We start from the raw sequence: 18265 nt of genomic DNA, 5'->3' as shown, positions 1-18265 counted from the left end.
TTACACACATGCACACATATACACACATATATTTTATTTTTAAGTAGTGCATAAAAAAAATTCAACCCTGAATATTCATTGGAAGGACTAATGCTAAAGTTGAACTCTACTTCGGCCACCTGATTGGAAGAACTGACTCACTGGAAAAGACCCTGATGCTGGGAAAGATTGAGGGCATAAGGAAAAGGGAGCAACAGAGGATGAGATGGTTGGATGACATCACTGACTCAATGGACATGAATCTGTGCAAACTCCAGGAGATAGTGAAGGACAGGGAAGCTTGGTGTGCCGCAATCCATGGGGTTGCAAAGAGTCAGACACGACTTAGCGACTGAATGACAACAACAAAATTATCTTGTACATTCACTTTTGTACAATATCTCATTTACCAAGAGAGCTAGCTCTTCACTTTTAAAGAGATTAAAAACAGACTTTTGAGACTAATTTACTAGTCTTAAATCAGGACTCATGTACCATTGCCAATGTGGTCCATAATTTTCCCCCAAATATCTTTCCACATTTCCACAACCAGTTTGTTTTTTCCCATCCACTTTACAATTGATTACTCCCTCCTTTGACCCTCATGGCTTATCTTATTTCACAGTATATCACAATGATTTACTTTCCTATAGGTTCCAAGCCTCTTTAAGGGTAGGGGCTATTTCCCATGTCATTAGATACCTCGCTGGCGCAAGTACAATTCCTTTCAAATAACTGATATATAAATATCAGATACGATCCAAAGAGAATTGGGAAAAACTGAGGTAAAGGAGAGCAAGGAAATGAGACCTCTCTGTTATCCTTTTTTGAAAAATGTTTCTTCAACATTTTATACATTGTAAAGCAATCTAAAGAAGTGGCACACCTTCAGCAGTGGCAAATAATTCTTAATATTTAAATAGTTTTGTAGAATCATAAAATATTTGAGCTAGAAATACTAAAATCTTTTTGGTCTGTCTCAATTTACAAAGCAAGAAACTAAGACAGAAACATTAACTTATACGTGGAAGAGGCAGGCTCTAAATGTCAGGTCTTCTGATTCCCACGTTAGGCCATACTCACTCTCACTATGTCAGTGTGGTTTGCTCCAGAGATCAAAGAACTCTCTGAACACAGTGTTTCACCATGTTGCAAAGGAAGGATACTCCAATAAAAAAAATTAAGAAAAACAAACCAAAACAACAATAAACATAGGGAGTGCTTAAAGAATAGCAGAAGGCTAGAAAGGTAATGCAGGGTCCAATTATCACAACCAGAGTAAAAAGGCTGCATTTATCTAATGGCAATGGGAGCTACTGTGGGTTTCTGAACAGGAACATTGCATGAAAAAGCATTTAAGAATATTCACTCAGCACCAAACTATAGAATGTAGGGTAGTCCCAAAGCTGGGAGACCAGGCAGGAGTCTATAGTAGTATGTTCAAGGTAAGAAGGTAATGATATGATCTAGAAAAATGTAAATGAAAATAGATAATTAACATACTAAATAAATATGACACATGGTAATTTTTTTTTTTGGTTTTTGTATTTATAATTACTGATCAACTTTAACTGATGCTTTTGAACTGTGGTTAGAGAACTTCTTAGAGAAGACTCTTGAGAGTCCCTTGGAAAGCAAGAAAACCAGTCAATCCTAAAGGAAATCAACCGTGAATAATCTTGTGGAAGGACAGATGCTGAAGCTAAAGCTCCAATACTTTGGCCACCTGATGTAGACAGTTGACTCACTGGAAAAGACCCTGATGCTGGGAAAAACTGAAGGCAGAAGGAGAAGAGGGCAACAGACAATGACATGGTTGGATGGTATCACTGATTCAATGGACATGAACTTGGGCAAACTCCAAGAAACGGTGAGGGACAGGAAAGCCTGACGTGCTGCAGTCCATGGAGTCGCAAAGAGTTGCACACGACTTGGTGATTGAACAACAACATTTTATATTACAAGACTCTATAAAACTACAGAGAAAAAGAAGAAAAAAATGTTCACTATTCAAGCCTCGATGACCTGAATAGTAAAATGTAAAAATACAAATATTGGGAAGCAAAGGTGTATGTAGAACAAAATAAAATAATTTTAGCTTTGAAAGGTAAAGTCAAATATTCTAAATCACTTGAAAGCGCCTACTTAACCATGGGAATTAAGGGCAAGAAATTAGGAGTATGCTGGGTCAGAATGAGAAACATTATAAAACCACAGTGATGTTTTCAGAAAGAATCAGATTTTTAAAAACTAAAATGTTTTGCTGGATAAAAGATAAATATATGCTTGCTTAAAAAAAAAACTCATGAGGAGCTTTAAAAAAACCCAACATAAAGCATTTTTCATTACAGTAGCATGGTTGCTGTATAAATATAGTATATGACATCATATTACCTCACCATCCTTTTTTTTTTAAGTGTTAAATACAGCTTAATCATTATCTTACAATTCGTTTGCCTTCCTGAGACACTGCTCTTTGTAAAATATAACTTTTGAAAAAAACTAACGTCTAATGGTAAATACTAAAACCATTGTGCAAAGTGCACCAGAGGTTAATGATCTACCATCCAAATACACAACAGATATCCTTTTTGGCTTTTTCAGAGCCACAGGCTTTTCTCCCTTTTGTGTTCATTTCCTGTCAAGTTTGACATTTCAAAAGAATACCAAAGAAGCTTAAAAATTTGTTTACAAGTGTGTCATTAAATCAGGACTCTAAAAATAAAAGCTATTCATTGCAACTGTACTGATGTATAAAAGAGGCCTTCATTTAAATTTTGGAAAAATAATAAAAAAGGAAACATTTTTAATCTTTTCTTATATAGAAGTGCTCTGGTCCAATATTTTTGCAACTGAATGAAGAAACTTGCTGATGTGTAGTGACAACAAAAAAAATAAAAAAAGCACACACACACAATAGAATCCAATTTAATGAGTCAGCTATATTTGATAGTATTTAGAGGAAGCTCAGCTTTCTTATGACTTATTAAAATTTAATACAACAATTAATTACTAATACTTCTACGTTCTCCATATAATAAGTATCCTCCGAAATACTATTATTCAGAAGATATGATGCATTTAATACAGGAAAATAGAAATGAAACCCTAAATATTCTTTAAGTATACATATTCAAAAATCTTTATCAATCACTAAATACTATACATAACTCTTTTGGCTGTGATAAAGGAACAGAGACCAGATTTGTCTTAACTACAAAATCAAACAACATAAATAATAGTTTTCAGACACTGAGTACAGGCTAGTAATAGAACAAGCAATATAAGACAGTAATTCCTGGGGAGAAAAAAAGCAAATGCTTAAGCTCCACCTTTGCCTGGAGAGTTCCCAGGTTACAAGTCAGGGAGGAGAAACTGAAATAGACCTCAGTGGTCTCCCTGGTTGAAGAAACAGAATTGAGAATTCAAGACAGAGAAATTAGGAAAATTAGCAGGACAGAGTAGCAGAGGACAGACTTACACAGAAAAGAGAGAGTTGCAAAGAGAGCGCTCCAGGAGTCTGCAGAGAGTTACTCTCGGTCTTTACCCCAGTCCTGATCACCGCCTGCAAACTACTGGAGGCCAAAAAAAGAAGCATGAGAAGAAGCAGAACCATTCCAGGAGCTGTAACAGGGCCAAGAAGAGTTCTGATTGCCACCAGCCAGTCTGGAAAAACCTTGTAATGTATGAGACATCAGGTAGGGCACCTAGAAGGGGATTGCCTCAAGAGTGGGGAAAAATTAGTCATAAGATTAAAGACTGGCTTTGTCTAGAAAAAAGAAAAGCCTTTAAAGGATCAAACGCTTCCAAGTAACTAAACTGTGTCCCAAGACACAAGAATAGTGAAAGGAATATGAAAATATCCAGGACCACTAAGGTAGAAATTCACAAGGCCTGGCATCCAATAAAAAGTTACCAAGCAGCAGCCCCCTCAAAAAAAAGACCCTTCAAAAGAGAAGTATCAGTCAATAGACAGTACTAAAAAGATATAGATGTTAGAATTAGTGGACAGGGACTTTAAAATAAGTATTATAACTATATTCCAGATGTTGAATGTAAAGGAAAGCACAGACATACTGAAGAGAGATATGAATGATTTAGAATAGGATTCAAATCAGATTCTAGAGATGAAAAATCTAATACCTAAGATTAAAGCCCAGTAGATGGAATTAACAGCAAATAAGACATTTCAGAAGAAAAAAATTAATGAACTTGAAGACATAGGTGTAACAGAAACAATTTCAAGTGAAATAGAAACAATTTCAAGTGAAACAGAAACAAAACGTCTGGGACAGCAACCGGAGCATCAGGGACAATTTTAAGTGACCTAATACATGTGTGACCAGAATCCCTGCAGGAAGGGGTGAGAGGAGTCAACAAAAACATTTTGAGAAAATAACGGACCCAGATTTGATGCAATGTATAAGGCCACATTTCAAAGTAGAACGCCAAGCAAGAGAAACAGGAAAAAAACTGAATTAAGGCACATCTTAATCAAATTGCTTAAAACGAGATAAAGGGCTGCTCTGTAAGAAGGGCAACTACTATAAAACCAAAAATGCTATGCTGCTGCTGTTGCTGCTAAGTTGCTTCAGTCGAATGCTATGAGATGCACAGTTTCTCATATGAGAACTCAGGAGGATAAGATGAGGAGGGGGAAAAAAAAAAAAACAAAGGGAGGGAGAGGTCAGCACATACCAGACAGGAGCAAGGTACCAGACTTCTAAGAAACATTTTAGAAGTGAATCTTGCCCCAGACCCCAGCTGACACCGCATGGTCTGGGAGGAACTGTCCAGTCTAGCTCTTCCCAGATTCCTGACCCACAGAATCATAAGCAAAATAAAGTGATTGTTTTAAGCCACTAATGTGCCATTCAGCAATAGATAACTCATTTATATCAACATTTAATCCTTCCTTTCCCATCTTGAAAAATAATTATCCTGCTGCCTCACATACCTCCAGCTATACTTCCCTTTACAGATAAAACTTGTAGAAACTATTTATAACCACTGTCTCCATGTTATCTCTCACTCATAACTCAGCCAAATTCCACTGAGATGGACTCCTGCTCCCATATCACTTCTGACAGTCCTTGCTACCTTCACCAGCGGCTTCCTTGTTGCCGAAACTAATAGCCACTCTTCAGTTGCTACTGACTTCTCCCACAGTATCTGAAATAGCAAGCACTCAGACCTTTTCATTCTCTCTTTATGACACCATTTCTGATATTTCTCCTTAGTGACAGGAGGATTCCTTAATTTGATCTCTTTTGTAGGCTTCTGTTTTCTGTCTACCCCTTAACTGTTGGTGCTCCTTAGGATTCTGTCCTAAATTACATTCTCTTTTTGTACTACACTCTCCTATTAAGTGACTTTATTCTATTTCCTAAACTTTAGTCATTTGGTAAAACACAGGGATTTATAGTTTTGGAGCCAGAGAGACCTGTGTTTGAGCCATAAGCTCTGCTGTTTAGCTTATATGGTTTAGGGTAAGTTATTAAACTTCTCTAAGCATTTTTTCCCTCATTTAGAATAATAATACCTCATGGATTATTATAAAAGTCAAATGAGATAAGTACTCACCATAGTGTGGGTGACACAAGATAAACTGTCAATAAAAGGTGGTAATTTCTGTTATTATATTTGTGCCAGCAGCTCTCAGGTTTCTGTTCCTGGCCTAGAATTTCTTTCCTAAACTCCAGACACACATACCCAACTGCCTCTCGACACCTGTACTTGATGGTCTACAAGCAATTCAAACTCAACATAATCAAATTTCACCTCCAAGGAAATCTCATTCACTTCCAGCTATCTTTAATGAGTGACACTACCTTAATGTCATAAGTCGACCCTTTCTCTGTCCTTCATTCTCACTTGTGTAATTAACTGCCATATCTTATAATACAAAGCCAGAGATGCTGTTCCAAGTGCTTTTCCCATACATTAACTCATTTAAAATGAAACACACACATGTAATAACATACAAAGTTTATAAATGACCAGGAAGTAGTATTGATCAACACTGTAAGACTGCAAAGGAGGAAAGAATGACTATAGACTTAGGATGGTCTCTAAAGGCAAAGTGGAAGTAGACCTGAAAATCTGGTAAATAAAAAGGGCAAAGTATTTCAGGTGGACCTATGAAGTGAACAAAGACTCAGAGACAGGCACAGACAAACATGGATGTGTGAGTAATAGTAAACAGAGACATCTGAATCAAGAACAGAATATAAGGAAAGTATTCTCAAAATATTTTGGACTCAGCATCTTTTAACATTCTTAAATTATTGAGGACCCAGAAATTTTTGTTCAAGTGAGTGTGTCTATCGATATTTGAGAGCCCCTTGGACAGAAGACCCTGGTGGGTTACAGTCCATAGAGTCACAAAATGTTGGACATGACTGAAATGACTTACTACGCATGCAATATTACTGTGTTAATAATTAAATCTTAATTTAAAGTTAATTAAGAAAACTAAGATCATGGCATCTGGTCCCATCACTTCATGGGAAATGGGAAAACAGTGGAAACAGTGTCAGACTTTCTTTTGGGGGACTCTAAAATCATTGCAGATGGTGACTGCAGCCATGAAATTAAAAGACACTTGCTCCTTGGAAGAAAAGTTGTGACCAACCTAGATAGCATATCAAAAAGCAGAGACATTACTTTGCCAACAAAGGTCCATCTAGTCAAGGCTATGGTTTTTCCAGTAGTCATGTATGAATGTGAGAATTGGACTGTGAAGAAAGCTGAGTGCCAAAGAATTGATGCTTTTGAACTGTGGTGTCGGAGAAGACTCTTGAGAGTCCCTTGGACTGCAAGGAGATCCAACCAGTACATCCTAAAGGAGATCCGTCCTGGGTGTTCATTGGAAGGACTGATGCTGAAGCTGAAACTCCAATATCTTGGCCACCTCGTGTGAAGAGTTAACTCATTGGAAAAGACCCTGATGCTGGGAGGGATTGGGGGTAGGAGGAGAAGGGGACGACAGAGGATGAGATGGCTGGATGGCATCACTGGACGTGAGTTTGAATGAACTCCAGGAGTTGGTGATGGACAGGGAGGCCTGGCGTGCTGCAGTTCATGGGGTCGCAAAGAGTCGGATACAACTGAGTGACCGAACTGAACTCAAGTATACTTAAAACTGAAAAAATTTTAAGAATGCAATTTATCTGAAATAACCAAAATAAGCTTGCTATGGACATGAGTTTGAGTAAGCTCTAGGAGTTGGTGATGGACAGGGAGGCCTGGCATGCTGCAGTCCAGCGCTGCAAAGAATCAGATGTGCCTGAGCGACTGACCTGAAGTGAACTGAAGCTTGCTACATGTTAACAGAGCTAACATTTTCATGGAGCCTAACTCTATTTCCCTAAATAAACAAAAAATTAAAACAGTGGCAGAGCTTTACAATCCTGCAAATCCTTTTAATATCTAGCCTATACAACAGACCTGAATTCTCATATCTGCTTCTGTATTTCCTTCATTGAAATGTGTTGTCTGTTTGAAGTATAAGAATATCTGGCCTCACACAACATGTAGTTGAAAAAAGGAGGAGTATTTTAATAGACTTTTCAGATAATAAAGGATATTCTTTTTTGACACTACCCTAAAACTCAACAAGCAGTAGTTTCTTAAAGGTTAATTGCAATGTGAAATTGGAAGAAATTTTCATGAATTTTAATTTTCATTGAATTTTTAATCTTAATTTTCATGAATTTTAATTCATGAGTTAAACTTCACATTCTTAGACCTTAAAAACCATTGATCTATCAAAGACCTTAAACTCTGAATAAACTTCTTACTCACGTATGATTTTATAGCATGATGCATAGATCTTACAATGCTGATGAATCTCTTTATGTAATGTTAAACAATCACATTTACTAACACTACCACTGAATTCATCAGAAAAGTCTTTGATGTATTGGGAAGCTATTCTGCTTACAGTGAATACAAGACTATCAAAATTCTAATTTTCCCTTGAGAACTCAAAACTTATCACTGGCAACGTTTATCATTAGTTGCTTTCAACCACACTGTACTTGAGAATACAGATTATATAAAATAAATACTTTTAACTGGCTCATCAGTGATGTTATTAAATGAAAACAGGCATGTTTTACGTTGTTTCTTTTTTAACTGAGAGTTTGTGGTGGTGAAGAATACACTGACCACAAGCCTGGAGGGGAGGGGACTTAGGGGCAGAAAGCATACAAGTATATATGTGGCTGATCACCAGAACCCCTTCGCTGTTCACCAGAAACTACTACAACATTGTTAATCAGCTATACCCAAACACAAAATAAAAAGTTAAAAAAAAACAAACCAAACACAAATGCTTTGATGCTACTGCTGTAATCCGGTGCAAAGGTTCCAAAAGTTTTGGAATAAATGTCATTGGCATAAATGTCAACAGAGTGAAAAAAAGAAATAACATCTTAATGGTAATATGAAAATAGCTTTCACATTGCAGCTCCCCTAAAATGTTTTCTGGGATCACCAGGGGATCACAGACCATACTTTAAACAGCTGATAAGAAAAAAGGAAGAGACAAAGCTTCTAAAAGAAGCCTTGTAATCATCAAATATTTACTTAAAATTCCCACACTAAAAACATACATTTGATTCCTTTGACCCTCTCTGTAAGCTGGGTAATTATAGAACTGTATTCTGAACACCATAAATGTTTAAGTTATAAAGATTCTGGATTCTGCTATTTTTCTCAAATGAGTATTGTTTGTCTTAAAGCAGGTAATTATTTTTACTGAACTTGAGTTGTAAACTGTTTATTCACCAGCAGCTTCTGTTTCAAGTCACATCTTTTGCCTCAAGCTGGTTTTAGAAAAGGCAGAGGAACCAGAGATCAAATTGCCAACATCTGCTGGATCATGGAAAAAGCAAGAGAGTTCCAGAAAAATATCTATTTCTGCTTTATTGACTATGCCAAAGCCTTTGTGTGGATCACAATCAACTGTGGAAAATTCTGAAAGAGATGGGAATACCAGACCACCTGACCTGCCTCTTGAGAAATCTGTATGCAGGTCAGGAAGCGGCAGTTAGAAATGGACACGGAACAACAGGCTGGTTCCAAATAGGAAAAGGAGTACGTCAAGGCTGTATATTGTCACCCTGCTTATTTAACTTCTATGCAGAGTACATCATGAGAAACGCTGGGCTGGAAGAAACACAAGCTGGAATCAAGATTGCAGGGAGAAATATCAATAACCTCAGATATGCAGATGACACCACCCTTATGGCAGAAAGTGAAGAGGAACTCAAAAGCCTCTTGATGAAAGTGAAAGAGGAGAGTAGAAAAGTTGGCTTAAAGCTCAACATTCAGAAAACTAAGATCATGGCATCCGGTCCCATCACTTCATGGGAAATAGATGGGGAAACAGTGGAAACAGTGTCAGACTTTATTTTGGGGGGGCTCTAAATCACTGTAGATGGTGGCTGCAGCCATGAAATTAAAAGACGCTTACTCCTTGGAAGAAAAGTTATGACCAACCTAGATAGCATATTCAAAAGCAGAGACATTACTTTGCCATCTAAGGTCCGTCTAGTCAAGGCTATGGTTTTTCCAGTAGTCATGTGTGGATGTGAGAGTTGGACTGTGAAGAAGACTGAGTGCCGAAGAATTGATACTTTTGAACTGTGGTGTTGGAGAAGACTCTTGAGAGTCCCTTGGACTGCAAGGAGATCTAACCAGTCCATTCTGAAGGAGATCAGCCCTGGGATTTCTTTGGAAGGAATGATGCTAAAGCTGAAACTCCAGTACTTTGGCCACGCCATGCGAAGAGTTGACTCATTGGAAAAAACTCTGATGCTGGGAGAGATTGGGGCAGGAGGAGAAGGGGACGACAGAGGATGAGATGGCTGGATGGCATCACGGACTCAATGGACGTGAGTCTGAGTGAACTCCAGGAGTTGGTGATGGACAGGGAGGCCTGGCGTGCTGCGATTCATGGGGTCGCAAAGAGTAGGACACGACTGAGCGACTGAACTGAAGTGAACTGAAAGCCACTTTGAGACAGGCTTTGCTGGTGGCTCAGTCAGTAAAGAGTCTGCCTGCAATTCAGGAGAGCCAGGTTTAATCTCTGTGTCAGGAAGATCCCCCAGAGAGAAGAATGGCAACCCACACCAGTAACTTTGCCTGGAGAATTCCATGGACAGAGGAGCCTGGCAGGCAACAGTCCATGGTTGTTTCAATTTTCCAGTTTCCCTAGTCAGAAAGCCTGAGATTTTCCCACTGGCACTCAGTTCAGTTCAGTTCAGTTCAGTCACTCAGTCCTGTCTGACTCCTTGTGACCTCATGAATCGCAGCACGCCAGGCCTCCCTGTCCATCACCAACTCCTGGAGTCCACCCAAATCTACGTCCATTGTGTTGGTGATGCCATCCAACCATCTCATCCTCTGTCGTCTCCTTCTCCTCCTGCCCCCAATTCCTCCCAGCATCAGGGTCTTTTCAAATGAGTCAGCTTTCCGCATTAGGTGGCCAAAGTACTGGAGTTTCAGCTTCAGCATCAGTCCCTCCAGTGAACACCCAGGATGGACTGGCTGGATCTCCTTGCAGTCCAAGGGACTCTCAAGAGTCTTCTCCAACACCACAGGTCAAAAGCATCAATTCTTCGGTGCTCAGCTTTCATTACAGTCCAACTCTCCCATCCATATATGACTACTGGAAAAACCATAGCCTTGACTAGATGGACCTTTGTTGGCAAAGTAATGTCTCTGCTTTTCAATATGCTGTTTAGGTTTGTCATAACTTTTCTTCCAAGGGGCAAACGTCTTTTAATTTCATGGCTGCAATCACCATCCACAGTGATTTTGGAGCCGAGAAAAATAAAGTCAGCCACTGTTTCGACTGTTTCCCCATCTATTTCCCATGAAGTAATGGGACCAGATGCCATGATCTTCATTTTCTGAATGTTGAGCTTTAAGCCAACTTTGTCACTCTCCTCTTTCACTTTCATCAAGAGGCTCTTTAGTTCTTCTTCACTTTCTGCCATAAGGGTGGTATCATCTGCATATCTGAGTTATTGATATTCCTCCTGGCAATCTTTATTCCAGCTTGTGCTTCATCCAGCCCAGCATTTTTCATGATGTACTCTGCATATATGTTAAATAAGCAAGGTGACAATACATAGCCTTGACGTACTCCTTTTCCTATTTGGAACCAGTCTGTTGTTCCATGTCCAGTTCTAACTGTTGCTTCCTGACCTGCATACAGATTTCTCAAGAGGCAGGTCAGGTGATCTGGTATTCCCATCTCTTTCAGAATTTTCCACAGTTTATTGTGATCCACATAGTCAAAGGCTTTGGCAGTCAATAAAGCAGAAATAGATGTTTTTCTGGAACTCTCTTGCTTTTTCAACAATCCAGGAGATGTTGGCAATTTGATCTCTGGTTCCTCTGCCTTTTCTAAAACCAGCTTGAACATCTGGAGGTTCAGGGTTCATGTATTGTTGAAGCCTGGCTTGGAGAATTTTGAGCATTACTTTACTAGCATGTGAGATAAGTGCCATTGTGCGGTAGTTTGAGCTTTCTTTGGCATTGCCTTTCTTTGGGATTGGAACGAAAACTGACCGTTTCCAGTCGTGTGGCCACTGCTGAGCTTTCCAAATTTGCTGACATATTGAGTGCAGCACTTTCACAGCATCATCTTTTAAGATTTGAAATAGCTCAACTGGAATTCCATCACTTCCACTAGCTTTGTTTGTAGTGATGCTTCCTAAGGCCCACCTGATTTCACATTCCAGGATGTCCGGCTGTAGGTGAGTGTGAGTGATCACTTCTTTGTGATTATCTGGGTCGTGAAGATCCCTTTTGTACAGTTCTTCTGTGTATTTTTGCCACCTCTTCTTGATATCTTCTGCTAATGTTAGGTCCACACCATTTCTGTCCTTTATTGAGCTCATCTTTGCATGAAATGTTCCCTTGGTATCTCTAATTTTCTTGAAGAGATATCGAAGTCTTTCCCATTCTGTTGTTTTCCTCTATTTCTTTGCACTGATCGCTGAGGAAGGCTTTCTTATCTCTCCTTGCTATTCTTTGGAACTCTGCATTCAAATGGGTATATTTCCTTTTCTCCTTTGCTTTGTGACTCTTCTTTTCACAGCTATTTGTAAGGCCTCCTCAGACAGCCATTTCGCTTCCCCCAATACCTCCCAGCCCCAGGCTAAAAGCTTCCTACCCAGGCCCACAACACTCTTACTCCATTTCTTAACCCACAACACCCTTACTCCATTTCTTAACCCACAGCGCCCTTACTCCATTTCTTAACTCAGCTGTCTGCTCTAAAAGGTCAGTGACTTCAGGCGATTCCTTTGGTAGCTCAGTGGAAGAGAATCTGCCTGCAAATCAGGAGACACAGAAGCTATGGGTTCCAGCCCTGGGTCAGGAAGATCCCTTGAAGAAGGAAATGGCAATCCATCCAGTATTTTTGTCTGGAAAATCTAATGGACAGAGGAGCCTTGTGGGCTACAGTCCATGGTGTCTCAAAAGTCCATGGGGTCTCAAAGAGTCAGGCACAACTGAGTGTGCACAGGTTTTATAGTTGTATTTTTTTGTGAGGAGTCATATGGTATGGTCTCCCTCCATATTACCAGAGGTACAGATTCCTTACAAAAGATTTTTCATCTGAGGAATTAGAATCATGAGAGTTGTTCTGCATTTATAAAAAATTTCTCTGGTGGCTGTGAGAGAAACAGTGTTAAGGTAGCCACACATGTGTGTAGATCAAGAGGAAAAATCCACAGAAGTCCACAAAAAAGACCATTTAGAGAATAAACTACCTGGTCTATTTCGGTTTACAAAGATTTTACTGAAAAAATCTAACACAGTCTGAATATACTGAAAGTAAAATATCCAAATCTCACCTCATCATCTACTGGCATGATAAACTGCTTAACAGATTTAAGAGGCCTAAACGTCTGTAAGTCATTTGGCCCAATGCTTAGGCATGGTTCATTTTAAACCACCCCTAATCTTCCAGATTTCCAGAGGACAAGATTTCACTATGTTTTTCAATAGATTATTTAGCATTTTATATTCATATATTGCCTGTTAATCTCTCTGGGATGAAAAAAAAAACAGAAGTGTGCTTATGTCTTCTTAAAGTTATTCTATTCTTGATTTAGTATTTCTCAAGACTGTGCAGTAAAGGTACTCAATCCTTTTCCCATGTAACCATTAAAAATAAAATTATGTTCTTTCTTTCATTAAATTACCAACGAGTAAAGTAAGTAGCATCTCACTTGATGTTTCCCTGTGAGTATGTTCTCATAAATATCCTCAGTTCAGTGAGAGATTCTGACTGTAATACAGAAACAAAAAACCAAGCAGGTTTGCTCTGATTCTTGATCTGGATTTTGGTATCACAGGTATGCTGAACTGCTCTAATTCTTGATCTATATGTTAGCAATGTGGGTACATTCTATTTGTAAAAAATCCTTTTTAGTACAACTTGTGATATATGCTTTTCTGTATATACGTTATACTTCAATAAAGAAAAAATCCTACAGTCTGTGAAAGCTCAAACTTATCTATGGTATGCCCACTCTCTGAAGTGTTAATTATTCTCACAGGAAAGACTCACATATTATGTTGTGTGGCATGACTTATGTTCATAGTTACCCACCACCACTCTGTTCTGTTTATGATTAAAACAGCAGTATGTATTGATTTTTAAAAAATTCAAACACTAAAAGTAGTCTATAATCTCATCCCCTAGAAATACCAAAGTTAGAATTTAAATTCAGAGGCTTATAAAGTCCACACTACTCATTATTAAAAAACTGTACCCTTGACCAGACTTTGTACATGTTACTTTTCCTCCAAAAATTCTCAAAAATAAAGGAATATTGTTTAGAATCCTAGAATACCAGTAACTGAACTAAACAGGCTTGAACACAAGCAATTTTCAACAGTAAATTTCTACTACTTCCTCTATAATTTTCAGAGCTCGTGTCTTTTCTATATCCTCACAATATCTACCTCAATGCAAGGCATATAGCAGATGTGTATCGATAGAAATAAAGTTCTCTAAAAGAAATAAGAATAGTCACTTTCAGATGATACAGTAATGTCTTGATTTCAATTTCTAGGAAAAGCGGGCATGGCACTCTCTGAAAAGTACTCTATTTATTTTGTTTATTGATCTATGTATTTATTTTTGCTACTTTCACTGAACTCCCAGATTCTGAGTTTTCTCCTAACTACTCCTTTTTTTACAAAGCAGAAGCTTTTGTATAAAAGACTTACCCAATTCAATCATAGCAATACAATGTCTATCAACTTCCCCTACTTCTCTCCTTTTCTATCCTCTGTCTATACGGCAATACAAGAAAAGCACGAAGAAACAAGTTATCTCTTAGCCATTACATTTTTAAAATATAAAAAAATTTAAAACTATGTTTACATGAAGATTAAGATTCTAATATAACTAAAGCCTTAATTTTTTCACTGTTATTTCTATATGCTGATATAAATGAAAAGATGTAAGTTTAGCATGCAACAGTTTCAAAAGAAACCAACTGTATATCAATCTACAAACCTGATGATTAACAAAGTATTGCCCAACTATGAAGATTTAAAGAGCATAACAGAAGTACTTCATATAAATGTTTTATTATTACTACATAGGAAATATAACCTTTCTTTAAATAAAGCTTTATCAATAGCTTATATGCTATAAATAGACTACCTAGAATATTCTTTTTGCCTATACAATGCTATAAGCAATAACTACACCTGTGTAGACTTTAGATTATCTTTAACAATGGGACAAAAAAAATCAAATTAAATTGAAATAAAAATTTGTACTTTTAAATCATCTCAATAGCCTGTCAATTTTTTTTAAATTATTCTGTTGAAATTTAAGACCAGACATTTAAATTTTCAAACATGACACTCCTACTTTAAATAAAGTTCCCAAATACTTTAAAGAATTCTGCTTTGTTTTAAGTGCCAAGCTTTAAGAAAAGCAATTCATAATAAATTCCTATATGAGATAGTCTGGAGAGCTCAAAGACACCATTCTATTGATAATATTCCACTTGATTCTTGGGCTCTACTTGGAAATCATTAAATTGCATATTTGCTCGAGGTAAATTTTAACAAATATATCTCGCTAACAGATAACTGTTATCCATATGCATATGAATATCTTTAACTATTTTAGCTAGTTACTTACTGAGAGCCATGCAAGGGACTCCATGATTCGATGTTCACATCGTTCTAAATGTTTAATCATTTCTCTGGTCAGGTTGGCTTCTGCTTTGATGAAACTTTCAATCACTTTGTAAAAATCAAAAGCTTTTAAGTTAAATACATTCAGAATCCATGGGAAGGATAGATCTGTCCCAGTATCCAGGCTCTGAGACATACTTCCTAAAAATGAAGAGAAACATAACTTAGGAATGAAACAGAAAGTCTTGAATTACATTATTTTTCAGTTCAAAGGTTTTATTAAACAAAAAATTAAAACACACTAGAAAGACTAAACAAAAAAACTTTATTTAAAACAGAATTTCTTATTCTGGAGTCCACAGACTCCTAGGAAATAGGCTTCCCAAGTCTGAGGGCATATGCATGTATGTCTCTTTTAGACAGAAGGCTCATAGCTTATATCAAATTTTCAAAGGTTTAAATATTCTAAACTTGTATCAGGGACAGGCTTAACATCCAACCAGTAATGCACTGGCATATCCATTTTAACTGTCTCATTAATCGTTGATAAAGAGGGGAAGTGATTGTTTAGATTTTGATAATTTGGTTAGAAAAATCTGTTTCAATTGTGCATTTCTTGGTTATATTAGTTATGTAATATATTTGTATCCTTAGAAAATTTTTTTCTTTTGTTTTTTACAAACAAAACTTTTTTGACAGTCGCAAGATTATTTGCAAAGTAATAATACATGTTGAAAATTGTATTTTAAAAAACCACTATTGGTGCCTCTGTTCCATTTATCTGGCAGATTTTAGTTCCAACCTTTGGTCTCATAACCACTGAATATATATATGTAGCAGTGCTTCCTTATCAGTGGAAGCTGCTCAATAGTACTTCTCAGGGATTTTACAATCTCCTAAGTCTTTAAAAGGGGGTTAATAAGTACATTTCCTGGATTCAGTATAGACCAAAATGGAGACCTTGTGAAAGTATTCCCAAGATGATTTGAAATAATTCAAGTTCACAAGCCGTTCTAACGTGACCAATTACATTCTTTCGTATATAATGATCTAAATATGCATTTCTTCTCCTTAATTTCTCCATCTCCTACCCTCCTAAAAAAACCCACACAACACCTCAGATAAGTTTTTTAAAACTTTAAATTGAACTAGAATGTTTATTTACTAAAATTTAACTTACTGCTATAGGTAGCCATTACAACCTCAAGAGCGCATGCCAACAAAGACATATGAAAGATGTTGTCATTCAGGAGTTTGCTAAAGGAAAAAAAGAATGATTTTTGTAACATTTACTTTTATAAAAAAAAAAAAGAAAGAAATTGTTTTACTAAAACAAAAATTTACCTAAAATTTTGAATGGATAATCGTTCTTCTTCCTAAAACAGATTTAAAAAATTAACTGAAGCCTTCTTTGCATTAGCAATTAATTTTTTTTTCTATTATATTCTTTTAAACTTACTGATTTAAGCATGGATTCCATTACTCGGTAATACAATCGGACTCCAAGTTTGTATCGCTACAAAGAAACAAATTTAAAAAAATCAGATCCCACTATTTTAGAAAACATAACAATTACTAATTTTTAAAAAGTTTTGCCCTGAGACACGTCTCTGACCCTTCTTAGAAATATGGCTACCAAGAGAGCACAAAAGCTAGCTTGTCTAAAACTGAGGAAACTGAAAGTGCTGCTCACTCAGTTGAGCCCAACTCTCTGCGACCCCATATAAAATGACGGTTTTCACATTCCTGATAAATTTTCAAGAGGAGGGGTCCAGTATATGGTTTTCCTACATTCCTACTTCATTCTACATCGTAACAGATATATATGTACTAAGAATATATTATATGTTAGTGTTAGTTGCTCAGCCATGTCCAACTCTCTACAACCCCATGGACTGTAGCCCATCAGGCTCCTCTGTCCATGGGATTCTACAGGCAAGAATACTGGAGTGGGTTGCCAATCCCTTCTCGAGGGGATCTTCCCAACCCAGGGACTGAAACTGGGTCCACTGTATTGCACACTGATTCTTTACCATCTGAGCCAGTGAGGAACCTAGTACTGTTCTAACCATTTTACACGTGAATGCAACACTTCTATGACCTAGTACATGTATTTAAGATAGCTCTCCAGGATTAAGAGAATAGTACCTTTCCATAAAGCTGGCAAAGGCAAAAATTAGATCTAAAGGATCTTATCAGCAAAAAGTTTTAATCAAATAACTAGTTTCCATTAGTTTAAAAAACAGTCCAATTTTAAATAAACACAAATATACACCATAATCCTTCATTCCAAATTATGACCAAAAGAACTTTTAAATATAATTGTTTAAAATACAGGTGGTATCAAAATATAACCTCATTACACTAAAGTAAATGTGTATAGTAATTACAGTTTTCAAATATATTTTATATATTACCTCAGTAATGCCTCAAAGTAAATATAGAAACCTGACAGCTCATATATGAAAGAGCCAGATATGAAACCAGGGCTCAAATCCAGAGCCCATTCTCTTGCCAAATATTAGTTTTAGATTTTCTGAAATAATAACAGCAATAGTAAAAGTAACATCATTCAATAATACCACTAATAAATGGCATGTATAATATTCCATTCATTTAAGTATGTGTATACATAATATTCCATATGTGTAAAAGTTAAAGAATATACAACAAAAACTTAATATCAACAAGATTTTGATTTTTTTTTACTTGTACTTTCTAAAATTTACATAAGTTTTCTAAAATTTTCTACATGTTTCTTTTTGGTTTCTGTAATAGAGTAAGGAAAGCTAGCTCATAAAGTTTTCTCCAAATAGCATCATACACAGCCGACTACGATATGGTACATGGTAGCTGCTAAAATTTTATACTATTAGATAGCATTTACACAACTTGGACAGATACTGCATTTGAAATTATTTACTATACAGTGGTACTCATCAAAATGAGTTCAAGTTACCTGTGATCCAATTTCCATACATCCTTGTCCCACAGCTTTAGCAAATTTCTCTTTAAAGATGTCCCCAATATCCTTCACTCTTTTCAGGATACTTTCCTTTGGATTCATTGTACAATTCTTTAAGAAGGAAAAATAGAA

The 18265-nt window shown here is 36.8% G+C and overlaps 1 protein-coding gene across 1 annotated transcript in view; it reads right to left on the bottom strand.

Annotated features, from left to right (window-relative positions):
- RB1 (RB transcriptional corepressor 1) overlaps nt 1–18265 on the bottom strand; it is a 119029-nt gene that overhangs the window by 42099 nt on the left and 58665 nt on the right. The window contains exons 13-17 of the mRNA XM_040266921.1: nt 18128–18244; nt 16628–16684; nt 16513–16544; nt 16349–16425; nt 15173–15369 (exon numbers count right to left, since the gene is read on the bottom strand). Coding sequence (XP_040122855.1) covers nt 15173–15369; nt 16349–16425; nt 16513–16544; nt 16628–16684; nt 18128–18244 — 480 coding nt within the window. The remainder of the gene's footprint in view (nt 1–15172; nt 15370–16348; nt 16426–16512; nt 16545–16627; nt 16685–18127; nt 18245–18265) is intronic.

The sequence above is a fragment of the Oryx dammah genome, unplaced genomic scaffold, assembly GCF_014754425.2.
Source record: "Oryx dammah isolate SB20612 unplaced genomic scaffold, SCBI_Odam_1.1 HiC_scaffold_24, whole genome shotgun sequence".
Lineage (NCBI taxonomy): Eukaryota > Metazoa > Chordata > Mammalia > Artiodactyla > Bovidae > Oryx > Oryx dammah.
The sequence above is the reverse complement of the archived record's forward strand: the minus strand, read 5'-3'. Positions and strand labels throughout refer to the sequence as shown.